At 34.3% G+C, this 15,012-nt stretch overlaps 1 protein-coding gene across 4 annotated transcripts in view; it reads left to right on the top strand.

Moving 5' to 3' along the window:
- Window positions 1-13,861, top strand: part of SPATA6 (spermatogenesis associated 6) — a 150,782-nt gene extending 136,921 nt beyond the window's left edge. For all 4 annotated transcript variants that reach the window (XM_059898336.1, XM_059898327.1, XM_059898317.1 and 1 more), the window contains 2 exons: window positions 2,976-3,067; window positions 12,402-13,861. In XM_059898336.1, the coding sequence (XP_059754319.1) occupies window positions 2,976-3,067; window positions 12,402-12,582 (273 nt within the window). In that variant the 3' untranslated portion in view covers window positions 12,583-13,861. The remainder of the gene's footprint in view (window positions 1-2,975; window positions 3,068-12,401) is intronic.
- The last annotated feature ends 1,151 nt before the right edge of the window (window positions 13,862-15,012 follow it).

Genomic DNA, 15,012 nt, shown 5'->3' with positions numbered 1-15,012 from the left:
CATTTGAGAATGACAGGTGTATGTTTTATTAAGTACTATTTAATTAGTGGGATGACTACCTTTTAGTTCTTGCTTTATCATAGACTATTGAATCACTTTTGTCCTAAATTTTTCAGTTTGCAAGCATGTATGGGTATCTTTTATTTCTTTGTTCCAGGGGTGTTCTAAGAATGATGTCAGTTACATGTATAAGATGGTGATCGTTGATGACAGGAATCTTAAGAGAACATTTAACTTACTGCCACTTTCAGGGAAGGAGAGCCCACAGCTTCTTTTAATAATACGTCATTTTATTAATGACTTTCTCTGAAAGAAAAATGTTTCTTCATGGAAATCCTGAAAAAGTTTCTTCTGGGCTAAATTATTTCAGAATACCCTCATAAAAAACTAACTGAATAGATATTAGCTGAAAGAGTTTGAGCTTAATTTTCATACTGGAGAATAATCTAATGGTTTGGAATGGAGATTTTGATTTTATAGTCCAGCTTATTTGCATTGCAGGAGGCAGTATAATGTAAATAAAGTTAGATCTGGGTTTAAGTTCCAGCTCTGCCACTTAATAACTTGTATCTTTGGGCACGTTGTTAATTTTTCCAAGTTGCAGTGCCTTTTTCATAAGGTTATTGAAGGCTTACAAGATATTCATTTAAGAAGTACCTAACTCAGTCCTAGATACCTTGAAGGAACTGAACAAATATTGGTGTCATGCATCTTTTCCTGTGTTTACATGTGGACAAATGGGAATGTTGGTGAGAAATAAGAGGGGAATCACTTCCCTATGCTCCAGAAATATATTTTTCTGGCACTAATGGGAATGATGTATCTCTTCTAATACTTGTTTTAGTCATAGTTAATGGCTTATGATAAGGTATGATGTTTGTTGCCTCTCTGCTTTTGTATAACTTGATCTTTTAAAAAAAAGCTTATACAAGGATGCTTATAAGAGATATGTATGTGTTTGAATATATATAAATGTCACAAAATAGTCTTAAAATTTGAAGAGAATAACCATGAAGTCCATATAGTCCTTTTTGTTTCTTGGGGCGGAATTTCCCTCCCTGAACTCCTTGATTCTAGATAGATATTAGTGCTCTATATGAATGGCTTTAGTGATTGTGATCTTACTCCCTCTTAAGACAGTCATTCTGTTTTTAGAATGCTCTATTAATTAGGAAGTTCTTCCTCATTTTGTCCTTTATTAGATCTCATAATAATTCTACCTGTTGATCCATTCTACTCATAGAGATTCACAGAATAGACAAACTTTATTCCACATGTGTGCAGGAATCATGTCTTAGTCATCTTTCTATCCTCAGAGTCTAGGATAGTAAGTACCCAGCTCAAAATAGGGGTATTATTCAATGAATAATTGAGGTTCAGATTTTTAAGGCCCTTTTGTATTTTTTTCATATATAAACTTTTAAAATTTAGTCTACATTTTTTATTACTCCTGGTCAAAAATTATTTTTTTCAACTGTATTGACAAAATTAAACAAGGAATATTGATTTATGTTTATGTCTGATATCACTTATCATATAATCTAGAAATTAATATTTCTTCCAAGGATAGAATTTTAAAATTCAACGTCATTTACATCTCTTTCATTCAGTTTTTCTTGCAATATATTCTATTTCTGAAGATTGAAAACATATTAACATAGTGTCTTATTTCTTACACTTTCCTTTGCAGTGTCTTTTGTACTCATTACAGGTGATTACATTTTCTGTGATATTAATAGAGTAAATGCTCTACTTCATTGGCTTATCAGACTGGACAAAAATAAGCAACATCCATCTATATACTATTTAAGAAAAAGATGTAAACATAATAATAAGGAAAAGTTAAAAATAAAAGTACAAATATATATCATCCAAGCACTGACTAAAGGAAAGTTATTGTAGCTATATTAATAGCAGACCAAAAAAATGTTAAGGGAAAAAGCATTAATAGAAATAAATGGAGTTTCTTCATAATGGTAAAAGGGCTCAATTCACCTAGAAGTTATAATAATTCTAAATATATATTCACATTTTCTGTGATTTTTAAACTTGCTCTATTATTTATTGCTTACATTTTTTAACTGAGTGCTCTCTTCCTAATTTCATGCCATCACCAAATTTTTAAAATCATTTTTCTTGATAATCTTTGTTCAGCTGATTTCTTACATAAAGTGAATGACCACCTTATTAATACTAATCCCTACAGCAATCTGTTTGGGTTTACTGGTTCCTTTTACCATCAGTTCTCTTTATTTCTGTTCCTGTTTGACTGCAGAACAAGGGTATTAGCTAGTAGTTGAGAAAGATATTTGATACTAAATTATATAAAATTACCATATGTAAGAACATCCTTATGTGAATGACATAGTTTACAAAGCTATCTCTTTAGAATTCTATTTCTTATGCCCTTGAGTTGATCTCTCAGAAGTAAAGAACAGGCTGCCCATAGAAGGAGGAGGAGCCATGTGTTTTGATTCCAACTACCCTGCCTTTCATTTTTACTTCTTGTGGCTTGTTACTGCATTTTGGTATACGAGTAATAATTCTAAATCACTTCCTTTGTAAGTCATAGGTATGTGTTAAAATGCTTAGATTTACATAGTTTTCCCAAATACTTATTTTTCAGAGTGCAAGTATAATCTTTTAGGAGTCCACATAACAATGTGTAAGCTATTACTTACTACACATCTTATTACATATCTTGACACAGTATCCATTCCTATTTATTCATTGGTTCAAGAAACATCTACTGTGTGTCTAGTCTTTGATAAGCAGTATTAGTGATACTATAATAAAACTGTATTAGTTTTATTGAACAGAATAGTAAATTCTCACTTACCCTTTTGTTTCTTTCCTAAGAAATCCAGCATTTAATTCAATTCCTTACATTGGGGGAGGGGGAGAACAATTACCACAGAAACATGGGTGTCATTTTAATTATAAAGTAAATTAATGGAAATCTTTAAATTTTTCAGGATGAGAGAGACCCAGAGAAAGAAGATGAACTGGAACTGAAAAGAGGCCTTTTATATAGAGACTCTGCCTATGACAGTGACCCAGAGGATAGGTATGAACTTGATTAATGCAGTGTATAGAGATCTTCTCATAGTTAGTATAAAAATAACCTGGTTTTTAATCTGCAGGATTTGTGGCAAATTTAGACTCAATATTTATTTATTTATTTATATTTTATTTTAACTATATAAAATCCTATTATAGTATTTTAATGTTTGCCTTACTGAAAATTTTCAGTGAAAACAAATATAGTCAATTAATGGTGGTGCCTTTCATCCTACTTAAGATTTCTAGTGTATTTGGCTGCCTTGCAAATCCACATATTCAGGACTTATTTCAGAGTGTATTTATTCTCATCCTGAATAAATGAGGAAACAGCAGGTTTCATAATTTAGATCATGAGTAAGCCTTTTTTAATAACATAAGAGAAATTCAGTTCTTCTACCCTAAAATTTCAGAAATGTTAGTAATAATACAATTTTTGCAAAATTATACTAGCAAATCTCGTGAAGGCTTTTGAAAACTTTGTGTTAATTGCCATTAAGTGTGGTATTAAAAACTGAATGTAAATTGTGAGTTTATATAACTAAAGTTTCTCTGAGGCCTTTGATGCTATACCACTGATTACTATATGGCTTCCACCTTCCTGAGTTTCCTAAAAAACAAGTGTAAGAAAAAAGCTCCAGATAATGGAATATGTTTTATTGCTAACTGGTGTTTTGGACTGAAATCTCTGATCTTTGCCCTGGTAAGCTAGGCTAGGCATTCCGTGAACATGTGAGGACTTTTCCTTTTGTCCCTTACACAGAGTATAAGTGTGAACTCCTGTCCAAAGTTACTGCTTCCCATCCTTGAGGAAACCTGGGTCTCTCATGAAGGAAAGTAGTGTATTTTAAATGAGTCTGAAGAAGAAGCAATCCAAATGGGAAAAGGAAGGGCCAAGAAAGTGCATACCTTGAGGAAGAATTTGTACCCTTTATTGTTGTTACTTAAACTTCTAATTCTTAGATTTGTGTTATATGGATTAGCATCCCAATTTTGGGTTCTGTATCCACGTAATTAATTCTAATTGGGATAAGAAGTGAGTAGGGTTGATAAAGCAAAGGGTCTGATTTTCAAACTTTTGTATGTATAATATGCTTCTTAAAAATATAGATTTCTACTTTCTACCTCCATAGATTCTGGTTCCTAACATACAGAGGTGTGACCTAGAAATCTGAATTTTAAAAAACATCATGAATGATTCTAGTGAAGGTAATATAAGGACCATATTTTGCAAAACACTGGTTTCTATTTAAAGTTTGTCATAAACCTTAGTATTGGTTCTTTTTCCAGTTCACCAAGCAATGTTAATGGCTAAGCTTTTGGTCACCTGAGACTGTTTTAGAACCTCTCAAGTGAGAGAGTTAAGCAGAGCATCAGGAAAGTTCTGCTTACACATTTCTGAGTTTCCTTTATATTCCTTGCTGCTTCTCTGGGACCAGTAGGACATACTTGGACCAATAGGACACAGTGGTCAGTGCTTCAAGACATTTTATAAGAGTATCTTTGATATTAGCTCCAGAAGCTACTGAACTGATCAGGGTATTATTTTAGTTTTATCCCCAAGTCATATTATATAGTAGGCCAAGAAGTCACCCCATTCTACTTTCCATCTCAAAGATGAGAGAACCCACCCTCAAAGTAGTCACCCACTTGCTTGCCTTAAGGCTTCTATCAGCAGAAATCAAGAGGGAACTTGAGATCTTGGCTAAAAATTACCCCTCTGCAGACATCCATTGACACAGGGGTCAAGAGGAAGTCTGCACGGACCTCTGGAATGGCTGAGTGAGGAGCTCAGCAAATCCTCTCCTCCAAAAGCAACAAAATTGAACAGAATTGTCAAAAACAACAATTTAAGGACTCTGGAAATTGACCAAAGGAATATAACAAATTGAGAAGCGTTTATCAAGAAAATCTACTGAAGCTCAATAAGAGCAGTAGGAGTCTGTGGCATCTTGCCTGGAGCTTCAGTCCCCAACCCCCAACCCCCAGCTCCTCAGCACAGAAGTTCTACTGGGGCAGTCACGCCAAAAGACAGGCAGCTCTGCTGCCAGAGGGGACTGACTTTATATGGCGCATAGCATAGGAAATTTCATGTGTGGGGGGATTAATGGAAACAATAATGATCCCACTGGCAAACAATAAGGGAGGGCTTGAGGTCTTAACTTACTGCTTACTGGGGCAGACAACAAAAATCCAAGGACAAGATAGCCACAGTTGTCCTTGATAAAGGTCTACGTATCCCTGGTAGTCTAGAACATTATGTGTATGTGTCAGGCTGTAAACATGTGCAGGAGGGACCAGAGGGCATGTTAGGGAGCCACTACTCCATGGCTGAGCGTGAGGCCTCATGAAGGCAGAAAGCAAATTCCAGGGCAGATTTATCAACCAGATAAACTTCGAATGTATTCCCTAAGCCACACATAGGTCCACGGGCAAAAGATGGAAACGTTATAGGATTATTGACTCTGACCAATCATTTGTTGGTCATCAAGCTATGTTGACGCAGGGGCAACCCCTAGAAGGCCAGGCTTAAAAATAGAAACAATAATTGAAAAAAAAAATGAAGAGACACCAGCAACTACACAGTGCAAGGGAAACAGACTTCACAGCATAGGTCCAGGCAAGTCACTAAACAAATAATCAAAAACAACTTGGTAAGGAGTGAAAACCCAGAGTTGCTACAATTTTTATCTAAATTGTTGTTTTCAACAAAAAATTATGAGACATACAAAGAAACCATAAAGTGTGATCCATACACATGAAAAATGAGTTACTAGAAACCTCCTGAGGCAGCCCTGGGGATGTAGCAGCTATGTTTAAAGAACTAAAGAGAAGTATAATGACAGTCAAATAGAGAATATTCATGAAGAGATAGAAATGATTTTCTTTCATATTTTTCCCAGGAAAAACTATGCCCAGGACTCAATCCTTTATCTTATGATCTAGATATACATTGTGACTATCAGCCATGGAGTACAGCAGATGTTCCATGTTTTCTGCGGGAAGAGCAGAATGGCAAATTAGAGTGCTTGTTATTTCATCTTCCCGGCATCAGCCTATCCATGCTAGCTGTCCTGTGTCTTCCATCACCTTTGGGAATGAAATTCACTTGAAAGAAATCTCTTATCAAGGAGTTATTAAGTGACCTTTTACGTCCAATAATTTGGGATTTGAGAGCTGGATTGGGGAAAGAATTTACTACCCATGAAGATGTCCTTTTCAACTTTCATATTGCCTATGTTTCAGAAAATTTTAGACATTTGCTGTGGTAGCCTTGCCAGTTTCCAGGGCCCTGGGATGCTCTTTCTCCTTTTAGTACCTTCTATATATTTTTCAAATTTCTTCAGTTTTCAAGATGTTGAAATTTCTCTATATTGTAGTACACTTCTGGCATCATTATTCAATTTGAGCATTAGTCCTAACTAAAGACCAGACATGAGATGATGCTTCATGTAGATGGGAGTTGGCCACAAAAAGAGAGGAGAAGATAAAAATAATTTTAATTTCATGTTTAGAACATGACTTGGCCGTTTATGACTATTGCCCCAAATTTTTAGCTGTGTTGTTCTTTTATGGAACTAGCTATTGATATAAACTGTTTTCTATTGTGCATGTTTTGCAGGTTATTAACAGTAGGAATATGCTCAATATAAATGCTTTAATTATGAAATTGTTTATAACAGAATCTCAAACTGAGTAATTTAAACTTTGACTGTATATTTTTGAATAACACAGATTGACTATAGTTTTCATTTCCTGCCCATTGCTCACTATCTGATTAACTTGATGAATTTACCAAGATGTCTTTAGTACTAATAAATGAAAGAAAAAAAGTCTAAATAATATATAGACTTAAAGTCTCTTGAGTAACTAAGAAGAAGCTTTCAGTTTTAAGTGAGAAAATGTTGCTCAAATCTAATTTGAATTCTTTGGATTTTGTGTTACCTGGTGTTTTTATTGATATTTCAGACTAATTTGTGCCTTGGTTCTGTTACAGTATGATGTCTGGAATAACCAATGTTTTCTTGTTTATCTAGTGAATGCCTACTCATTCTTTAGGACTAAATTCAAGTTATTCCCTCTTCTGAGATACCTTTTATGACCTCAGCAGACTGTTAGTCATTTTCTCCTTTATCCTGCCACTTCCTCTCACATATATAATTTCATTTAGCAATATTTATCTCACAGTGATCATTTCATTATATGTCTGTTTTGCCCCCTTCTGTTAAGTGTGAGGCACAGATGTTTTGCTTACCTTTGTTTTTTGACTGCCCATCAACGTCTCTGACATGTACTAGGAGCTCAATTTAAAAAAAACAGTTCAAATATTAAAATTGAGTCTTTTATTAATAATGATCAGTTGCATTTGCTGAAACTCTTTATTATTAAATATCACATATTATGGTTGTGATATTTAATAACATCTCTAGATAAGGAATCAACAATGGAATTAATAATGATGAAAGCTGTTAGACCTTATTTGTTGTCAGTGGCTCATTTCTGCACATACTTACTCAGAGAAGGGAAGTAAATAACGTATAAGTAACCAGTCTTCAGTATATTCATTTGAATAGACTTCTATTAATGTTTACTGTATAGTTTCTGCAAATAATAGAAGAAGATGAATGGCAACATGCAATTTTTTTCCCAAAGCTTTTAAAATTTTATAGAAAAGCCACTAATTTAGTGCTTTCTAATGTGTAGTTCCTAGACCAGCAGCATCAGCTTGACCCTGGTACTTGTTAGAAATCCAAATTCTTGGACCCCATCTCAGACATCCTCAATTAGTAACTCTGGGGGTGAGGCTCAGTAATGTGAGTTGTAATAAGCCCTCCAGATGACTCTGATGTGTATTAAAGTTTGAGAACTACTGCTATAATTTATCAGTAAATTTTGATGTCTTTAATGACATTTTATCTTTGTGTGGTATATTTAAAGATACAAAATGCTTTACAGATTTTATTAGACCATAGTATAGTCTCTCCCTATCATCTATTCTGAACTCCAAGATTTTGAGTATATTCCTTCCTACATTCCGTCCATCCATCCATCCATCAATCTATCCATCATCCATCCATTCAATGTCTATAGAGCATACATCACATCCTCAATACTATTCTACACGTTTTGTCAAAGTTTTGCTTGATAGGAACCTTTATAGAGTATTATGGGAAGGAATTCATCTCATATTATGTCTTTATATTGAATCTTAGATCACAAGTTTAAAGTATAGAATATGCATCATCATCTTTTAATGTCACTTTCAACTCTGGTTATTTGAGTACAAATGGCAAATGGCCAACTTTTTTATTCTCATGACCTTCCAGTTATTTATTAGAATTAATATTATTTGCGTGGCATATCCATCTTACCCTCTGACCTTCGTTTTCATGTATATCACCTTATAGATATTTTATCTGAAAACTATGTGTAAAGTAGTATGTACCTGGTCTTCATTTCATACTGATATAGAAAACACTGTCAGGGTTTCAAGTGAGTTTACCCTTCTGTAAGCAAAATACTAGTATCCTACTCCATGTTAAGCTGCCTGAGACCTTTCTCTTCTCTGTATATATGCTAGGCCTTAAAAAATAAATTTATAATTTATACCTTAGCAACATTTAAGATTTGAAAGTGCTCAGTTCTCAGATATTATCCTGGTCTCTGTTCTTTTTTGTCTTTTTTTTCTTAATAGCTTTGTCATTATTAAATAGAGGGCTCCCTATTCAAGTAGCAAGAGTAAATTGCCAAAAAATGTACTGCATTTAATAAAATAGCAACTTTATCCCTGCTTTAAAGATAACCATTTTATGTTATATAGCACTAATGCAGTGTTTTGTAGAGTAGGAACTTTGAATGCTTTGAATGAATGAATGCTGGAGATACTCATGGTAAAATACAGAAGTGTAGTCTTTAAAAGTCTATTACTATAATAAGACTTTTTAAGTGTTGCTTACACATTGTAAACTTATTAATATTCCCAATAATGGAAAATCAGAACTGACTCAATATGTTCACAATTTATTAGTTATATAGCCAAATACTTCCATGTCTGGAAGTAAATGTTGCTTTTAAGATTCTACTACTCGTTGTTTGCACCTGTCCATGTGTATTAGAACCTGTTCTGCAAACACCTCTATTTTGCAATTCAGACTTCTAGGATGAGCCAATTCCCAAATTCTCTCCAGAGACCTACAGTACTGTTTACTAAATTGAAAATTTTGCAATTTTAAATAGAAATAAACTTCCTGTCAAAATTTACAAGATTTTAAAAGCATTAGGATGTCTGTTTTGGCCACTTTAGCTCTTTTTTACAGATCCTTATCAGGTTCACAGTTGCTCCTAAAAAGATTTCTGAATTTTATTTATTCATTTACTCATTCATATGATAATTTATGATAGGGATTAGGAATTTGATTTACAATCTCAGAAAAACCTACACAATGATTTTTAAAGTTAGCAGCCCTACTATTGCTTACCTTTCTGAGATTTGGGTAGTAGCTTAATAAAAATTCAAATTTCTGTTGTCTAGGTTTATTGTGGTAGAACTAGCCCAGGAAAATACAGAGTTCAGAAAAGAATATTATCATCTGACCATCAGTATGCAGTAAAGTTGATGACTGTGGACAACAGGGAGATTAGGGACAGATCTGTGTTTTGTGAAATATTAATTAGTGCATGACTTGACATAAAACGAAGAAAGCAACAAATAAACCAAATACAGCTAAACAAACAAAACACAAGGTGTGGGACTCCTGAAGTAGTATGAGGGAACAGAGGCAAATGTGGGGACTTAGGCTGGTAGATATACTTGCAGAAGTACAAAGTACATGCAGAAGAAGTTCTATTAATGTATTTGTGTGTGTGATTTCTCTATCACTTGACTCAAATTGTCCAAAAAACTGTTTTGAGTGACTGTTTTAGGCAGGAGTAGGGCTTGGTGAGAAATTGTATGAAAGAAATTGTATTCAGTTGGCTAGACTATTTCTTAAGCAAAGCTAATGAAAGAAAGGTGGAAACTATATGAAAGCAATAGCCTTGAGACTTGGCTAAGGCCTTTTGAAAAATTTTAAAGATTATACTAACATTATTAGAAATTGTGTTAATTACCTCTCTGAAGCTGAATGAACAAAGTAAAAGTAAGGATAATCATGTTTGTTATTTTCAGAATTTTCCAGTGTGAAAGAGATGGTACCAGGTGTAAAGAAAGTTTGATAGAATCTAGTAATATTGCTGGAAAGTATGAAGTAGAATCCCATTTTAGCAAAGCCATCAGGAAATAGACCTATTGTCATGATTCACAGAAGTGAATTTTTTAATATTATTATAAAATATATCAACTGTAACAGAGGAATATACTTAAGATTTGTGTGTCCTAAATAACAACAATAAAATGAATATCCATTTACTCATCATCCAGTTTAAGAAATAGAACATAACCTATACCAATAAAGCCACCTATGCCCCTAACCAATTGCATCCCTTTCCACAGAGATAACTGTTATTGTGACTTTTCTGATAACCCTTCTCTTTTTTTTCTTTATAGTTACACCACACATGTATCTATCCTTAAGCAATAAATTATTTAATTTTCCTTGTTTTAAACTATTCTATATAAATGTAATTATAACTGTGTATTGTGTTTCCTTTTTTTCCACTCAGTTGATTTTTCAGTTTCATCTATATTGATGCATGTAGCTATAGATCGTTAATTTTCTCTTCTGTATACTATACCGTTGTATGCACTCACTACAACTTGATTTATTTGTTCTAATGTAGATGGATATTTAGGTTGCTTGCAATTCTTAGCTCTATTATGAAGAGTGTGATTATGAACATGTTTGTACATGTCTCCTGGTACACATATGCAAGAATTTTGCCAGGGTACCTAGGAGCCAAGTGGTTGGGTTGAAGTTGCATATTTAACCTTACTGACTCATGCCAAACGGTTTTACAAAGTAAGTATGTAAGTGTTCTCATTACTTTACATCCTCATCGACACTGTGGCAAGCTCTAAGAATGATAACACAGCCACTTTGTGCCTTTTTTTGTGACCACTTTTATTGAGTTCAGGTGGTAGATTGACTTCAGGTGAAATAGCAAATTCTTTTTACAGATATCCAGCTCCGAGAGTTCCTATTTCACAATTCGCAAGTAACATCATGGGACTGATAAGTCAGGGAGGAAATTGTTTTGTGTGGAGTGAGATTCCAAATATATGAAGACAATATTTGTAACATTTAATGGCAAGGACATACAGTTTTATATGTCACAAACTCCATAATCTCTAACATGCCTGAGAGGTCTTATCTATAACAAGCACTTAATTTATTAAGGTGGGTTCATTATTTGTTTAAAAAATAAAATAAACTCAGTCTTTTAAAAAGTCAATGTTTTATTTCTAGCAAGTAAAAAAAAAGCACTATCAAGCCTTCAGAAAGAGTTGCCTTTTCTTCTCCATTCCCATTACAACGAGCCAAGTCCTGGTCTATTTTATAGCTTCTATCTGTTCTCTCTCTTTTTTCTTCAGCACCCTCAAAATAACAGTATTTCTCTATCGCTTCAAATACAGACTCTTCCACCTTGTCTTCCGTTTTCTAAAAGTGATTCATATTCAGTTTAATTTTCTACTGCTCCTTGAGGACAATAGCATGCCACAGTGGAAAGGACATTAGAGCCACAGAAATGGTATCCTTTTCCATTCTGCCGCTTACTACCTGAATAGTCTTAGGCAAGTCACTTGACTTCACTGAGTCTCAGTTTCCACAGTTACCAACCTCAGAGGGTTGTAAGATTTTTTATAAATATGTATAAATATATATAAAGTACCTAGTAGTTTAATGCTTTATATTTAATAACTTTTGTGTGCCAGGTAAGCACTGTACTATGCACTTTACATATATTCTCTTTGATTTTTACAACAATACTGCAAAAATACAGTAAAGGAAGCTGAGACCCTGGACAATTGAATAAATCGCCCAGGTTCCCACAGCTTACAAAGACGGAGCTGGAATTCAGTTCCAGGTCTGCCTGACTTTAGAGACCAAGCACTCTCATAACTGGCCATACCATACCATCTGTGCCCTGCTTTTACCTTGCCGCACCTCTCTCTTCTCAGAATTTCTTTTTAACTCTCACATACCATTTTCATTTTATTGTTTTGTAATTGTTGCATGCAAATAGTGTCACTCTTTGAAGGCATAAGCCTTGTCATATTTTATATCTCAAAGCCCAGAGTACCACACACCTATAAAGTACTTAGTAAATATTTGATTTATATAGTACTACTACCTCTCATTTTGTTTCCCCATTGTTTTAATCTTTTATATCCTTTTTTATAGCTCATGTCAGCAGCCACGTGGCACTGTCCATTTGGATGATGGCGAATACTGGTCCAACAAGGCAGCCTCTTATAAAGGAAAATCCCACCGACCCACCTTTGAGAACAGCATGGACAAGATGTACAGGAACTTATACAAAAAGGCCGGTAGTTCTGTTTCTCGTACACAGGAAAGCTGCTGAGACCAGTGGTGATAACCTGTATGAGTGTCCTTGTCAACTTCTCAATGAAAACATTTGATGTGATCAGTATCTGTATTCCTTTTCTTTTAAGCAGGTGGTTCTAATTGAGTACAGTAGTTAGACTTGAATAAGTTTATTACTTCAAATGATAAATTATCATGGGCAAGCCTTCTTTTTCCAATCACAGTAAAGAATGCTATATTCTAAAAGTCAAAGCTCTGCAACACAATCGCAACCTCCATTCTGATTCTGAGAAGGCTGTTCTGTCACATCTCTCTCATATCACCAGCTACAAATCCAAACACAGATTCTCTCTAGAAATGTTCTTCTGCCTTAATCACCTTGTAATTTTCTTTTCACCTACTTGACCGGTTATCTTGTCTAAGATTTAATTATTATTATTAACTCCCTTTTCTTGGTCATGAGCAAAAAGATACACTGTACAAAGATGAATTTCCCAGGAGTTTAAACCCTGTTTTAACTAGTATTTTCTACCGTTTGCTCCCTCAGAAAATGTTATTGATATGTCTTAGCTCCTAAGATACAGCTTTCTTTTTAAAGTTTCTATAATCATTCACTCCCTCTTTTTAAAAAGAACTACCTAGGTTACTTAAAATGCTTAACAGTTAGCTAGGAATAGGAATGGCCATGGGTGATCCACAATGTGAATAACTGATTTTTAAAGACAGAATTTTTTGCATGATTTTCTTCTAGAGCCATATCTTTGGTGCATCCAGAATCAGAAAATAGCCTTTGTTAATAAGCCTGTAGAGACTCAGAAAGAATAAGGGACTTATATTGTAATTTCATCTCTTTAGAGTTTTCATAGGTATCAAATAGCCCAAGAAAGTAGCATCCTTACTTTAAAGGACACTTGGAACCATAAAGGGGAGGAAAATATTAGAGCGTAACTCTTTGTACTAGAAAGTTGTTAGTTGATAAAATTAGCTTCTCCCCCACGCCCCAAACACACCTGTGAGGCAAGTGAGGCTTTGAAGATATGAAGAAATCAGTTACCTTGTATTTACCAGAGTGAGTGGAAGAAAAGCAGAGAATAGGAAATGGTAAACTTGGCTTATAAACTTGAAGAGTTGACTACAAGGTAATGTTTTCTCATTGACTCCATCTTTGGTTAATTTTATAGTTATGATCTTAAAAGAAAAAACTTGAGTTAAACTCTATTTAAATTGGAATCAGCATGTAAAATTGGGTGATTTATTTTTGTAATAGGAGAAAATACGTAATACTTGTTATCCAATAATAAGACTTTTTTACTTTGTGTTTGAGTGTTTTATCTGCGGCAATATGCAAGGTATTGGAAAGCACATCAGAGATAGGAGCCAGGTGTCCTAGGCTTTAGATCTCTGGTCCTTAGTTTCCTCAGTTATCAAATGGAGAGAATGGAGTAGGTCAGCATTTCCTGAACCATGTTCTGTAGACCACTGTTCTAGGAGATGGCTATAGGAAATACAAGTATTTCATTGGTCATGTAAGTTTAGGAAAAATCTATGCATTATATTCACACCCCTCAAACTTAGAGAGTCGTGCGTATGATAACAGGAGTGAAAAGGGGTGCTACTGATGCTGAAAAAACAGTGGTAAACTGGAGCTGTCCAGACAAATTACTTATGGTCATCTTAGTCATAGTAAACAGTAGCACGTTAGAGGCTCTAAGAAATCCTGGCATAAATATGTTTCGCTCTAGCATCTAGAAGAAAGTCTGACACATAGTTGGTGCTCATTACATATTTATTGAATTAACCCAGAATTTCCTAAACTAAATTGAGTGTGTAACAATATTTGTTGTTATGGTTATCTTTCCCCTCCCATTCTGCTCCCCCAACTCCGCATACTTCCTCTGAAATGCCATCTGCAGGTACATGTGGACATAGTCAGGGAAATACTGGACTACACAATCACTGAGCTACCCTCTGGCTATAAGTTATATGTTGTTGTTTTGTATAAGCTTTTGAAGGTCATTGAATGATGGTTTTTTAAAAAAATCATATGTTCAATGAAACTTAGTATTTTTTCCCCTTTGGTAGAAACAAATGAAAAATTCCTCCATTTAAAAGTTGCTTCTGGTGAAAAGAACAAATATGAACTTTAAAGAAAATATTTGCTCTCATAGAAAATCTCCTGAGTGAATAAGTATCACAAAAATTACTTCTTGCACGTATATTTGCCATTGTCATACAAAGGCCACCAAAAAATGGGTCTCAAAGGGGAACTTTAGAAAGTGATACTTTGAAAGACATTTTCCTATGGATTAAATTTGACATCTCTCTGAAGGATCGGATGTAAATTTCCACATATGTAGCATCTTTGCTAAGTGTCTATTTCCATTCCCTAGGGGAAAGAGTGGTTTTTGTTGCTATCCTTAACTGTTACTGCGAATTCTTATGTTGTATTATCTTTTAAGAGTAAAAC

Source organism: Balaenoptera ricei, chromosome 1 (assembly GCF_028023285.1).
Source record: "Balaenoptera ricei isolate mBalRic1 chromosome 1, mBalRic1.hap2, whole genome shotgun sequence".
Classification (NCBI taxonomy): Eukaryota; Metazoa; Chordata; class Mammalia; order Artiodactyla; family Balaenopteridae; genus Balaenoptera; species Balaenoptera ricei.
Note: the sequence above shows the minus strand (reverse complement) of the source record. Positions and strands in the feature narration are given on the sequence as shown.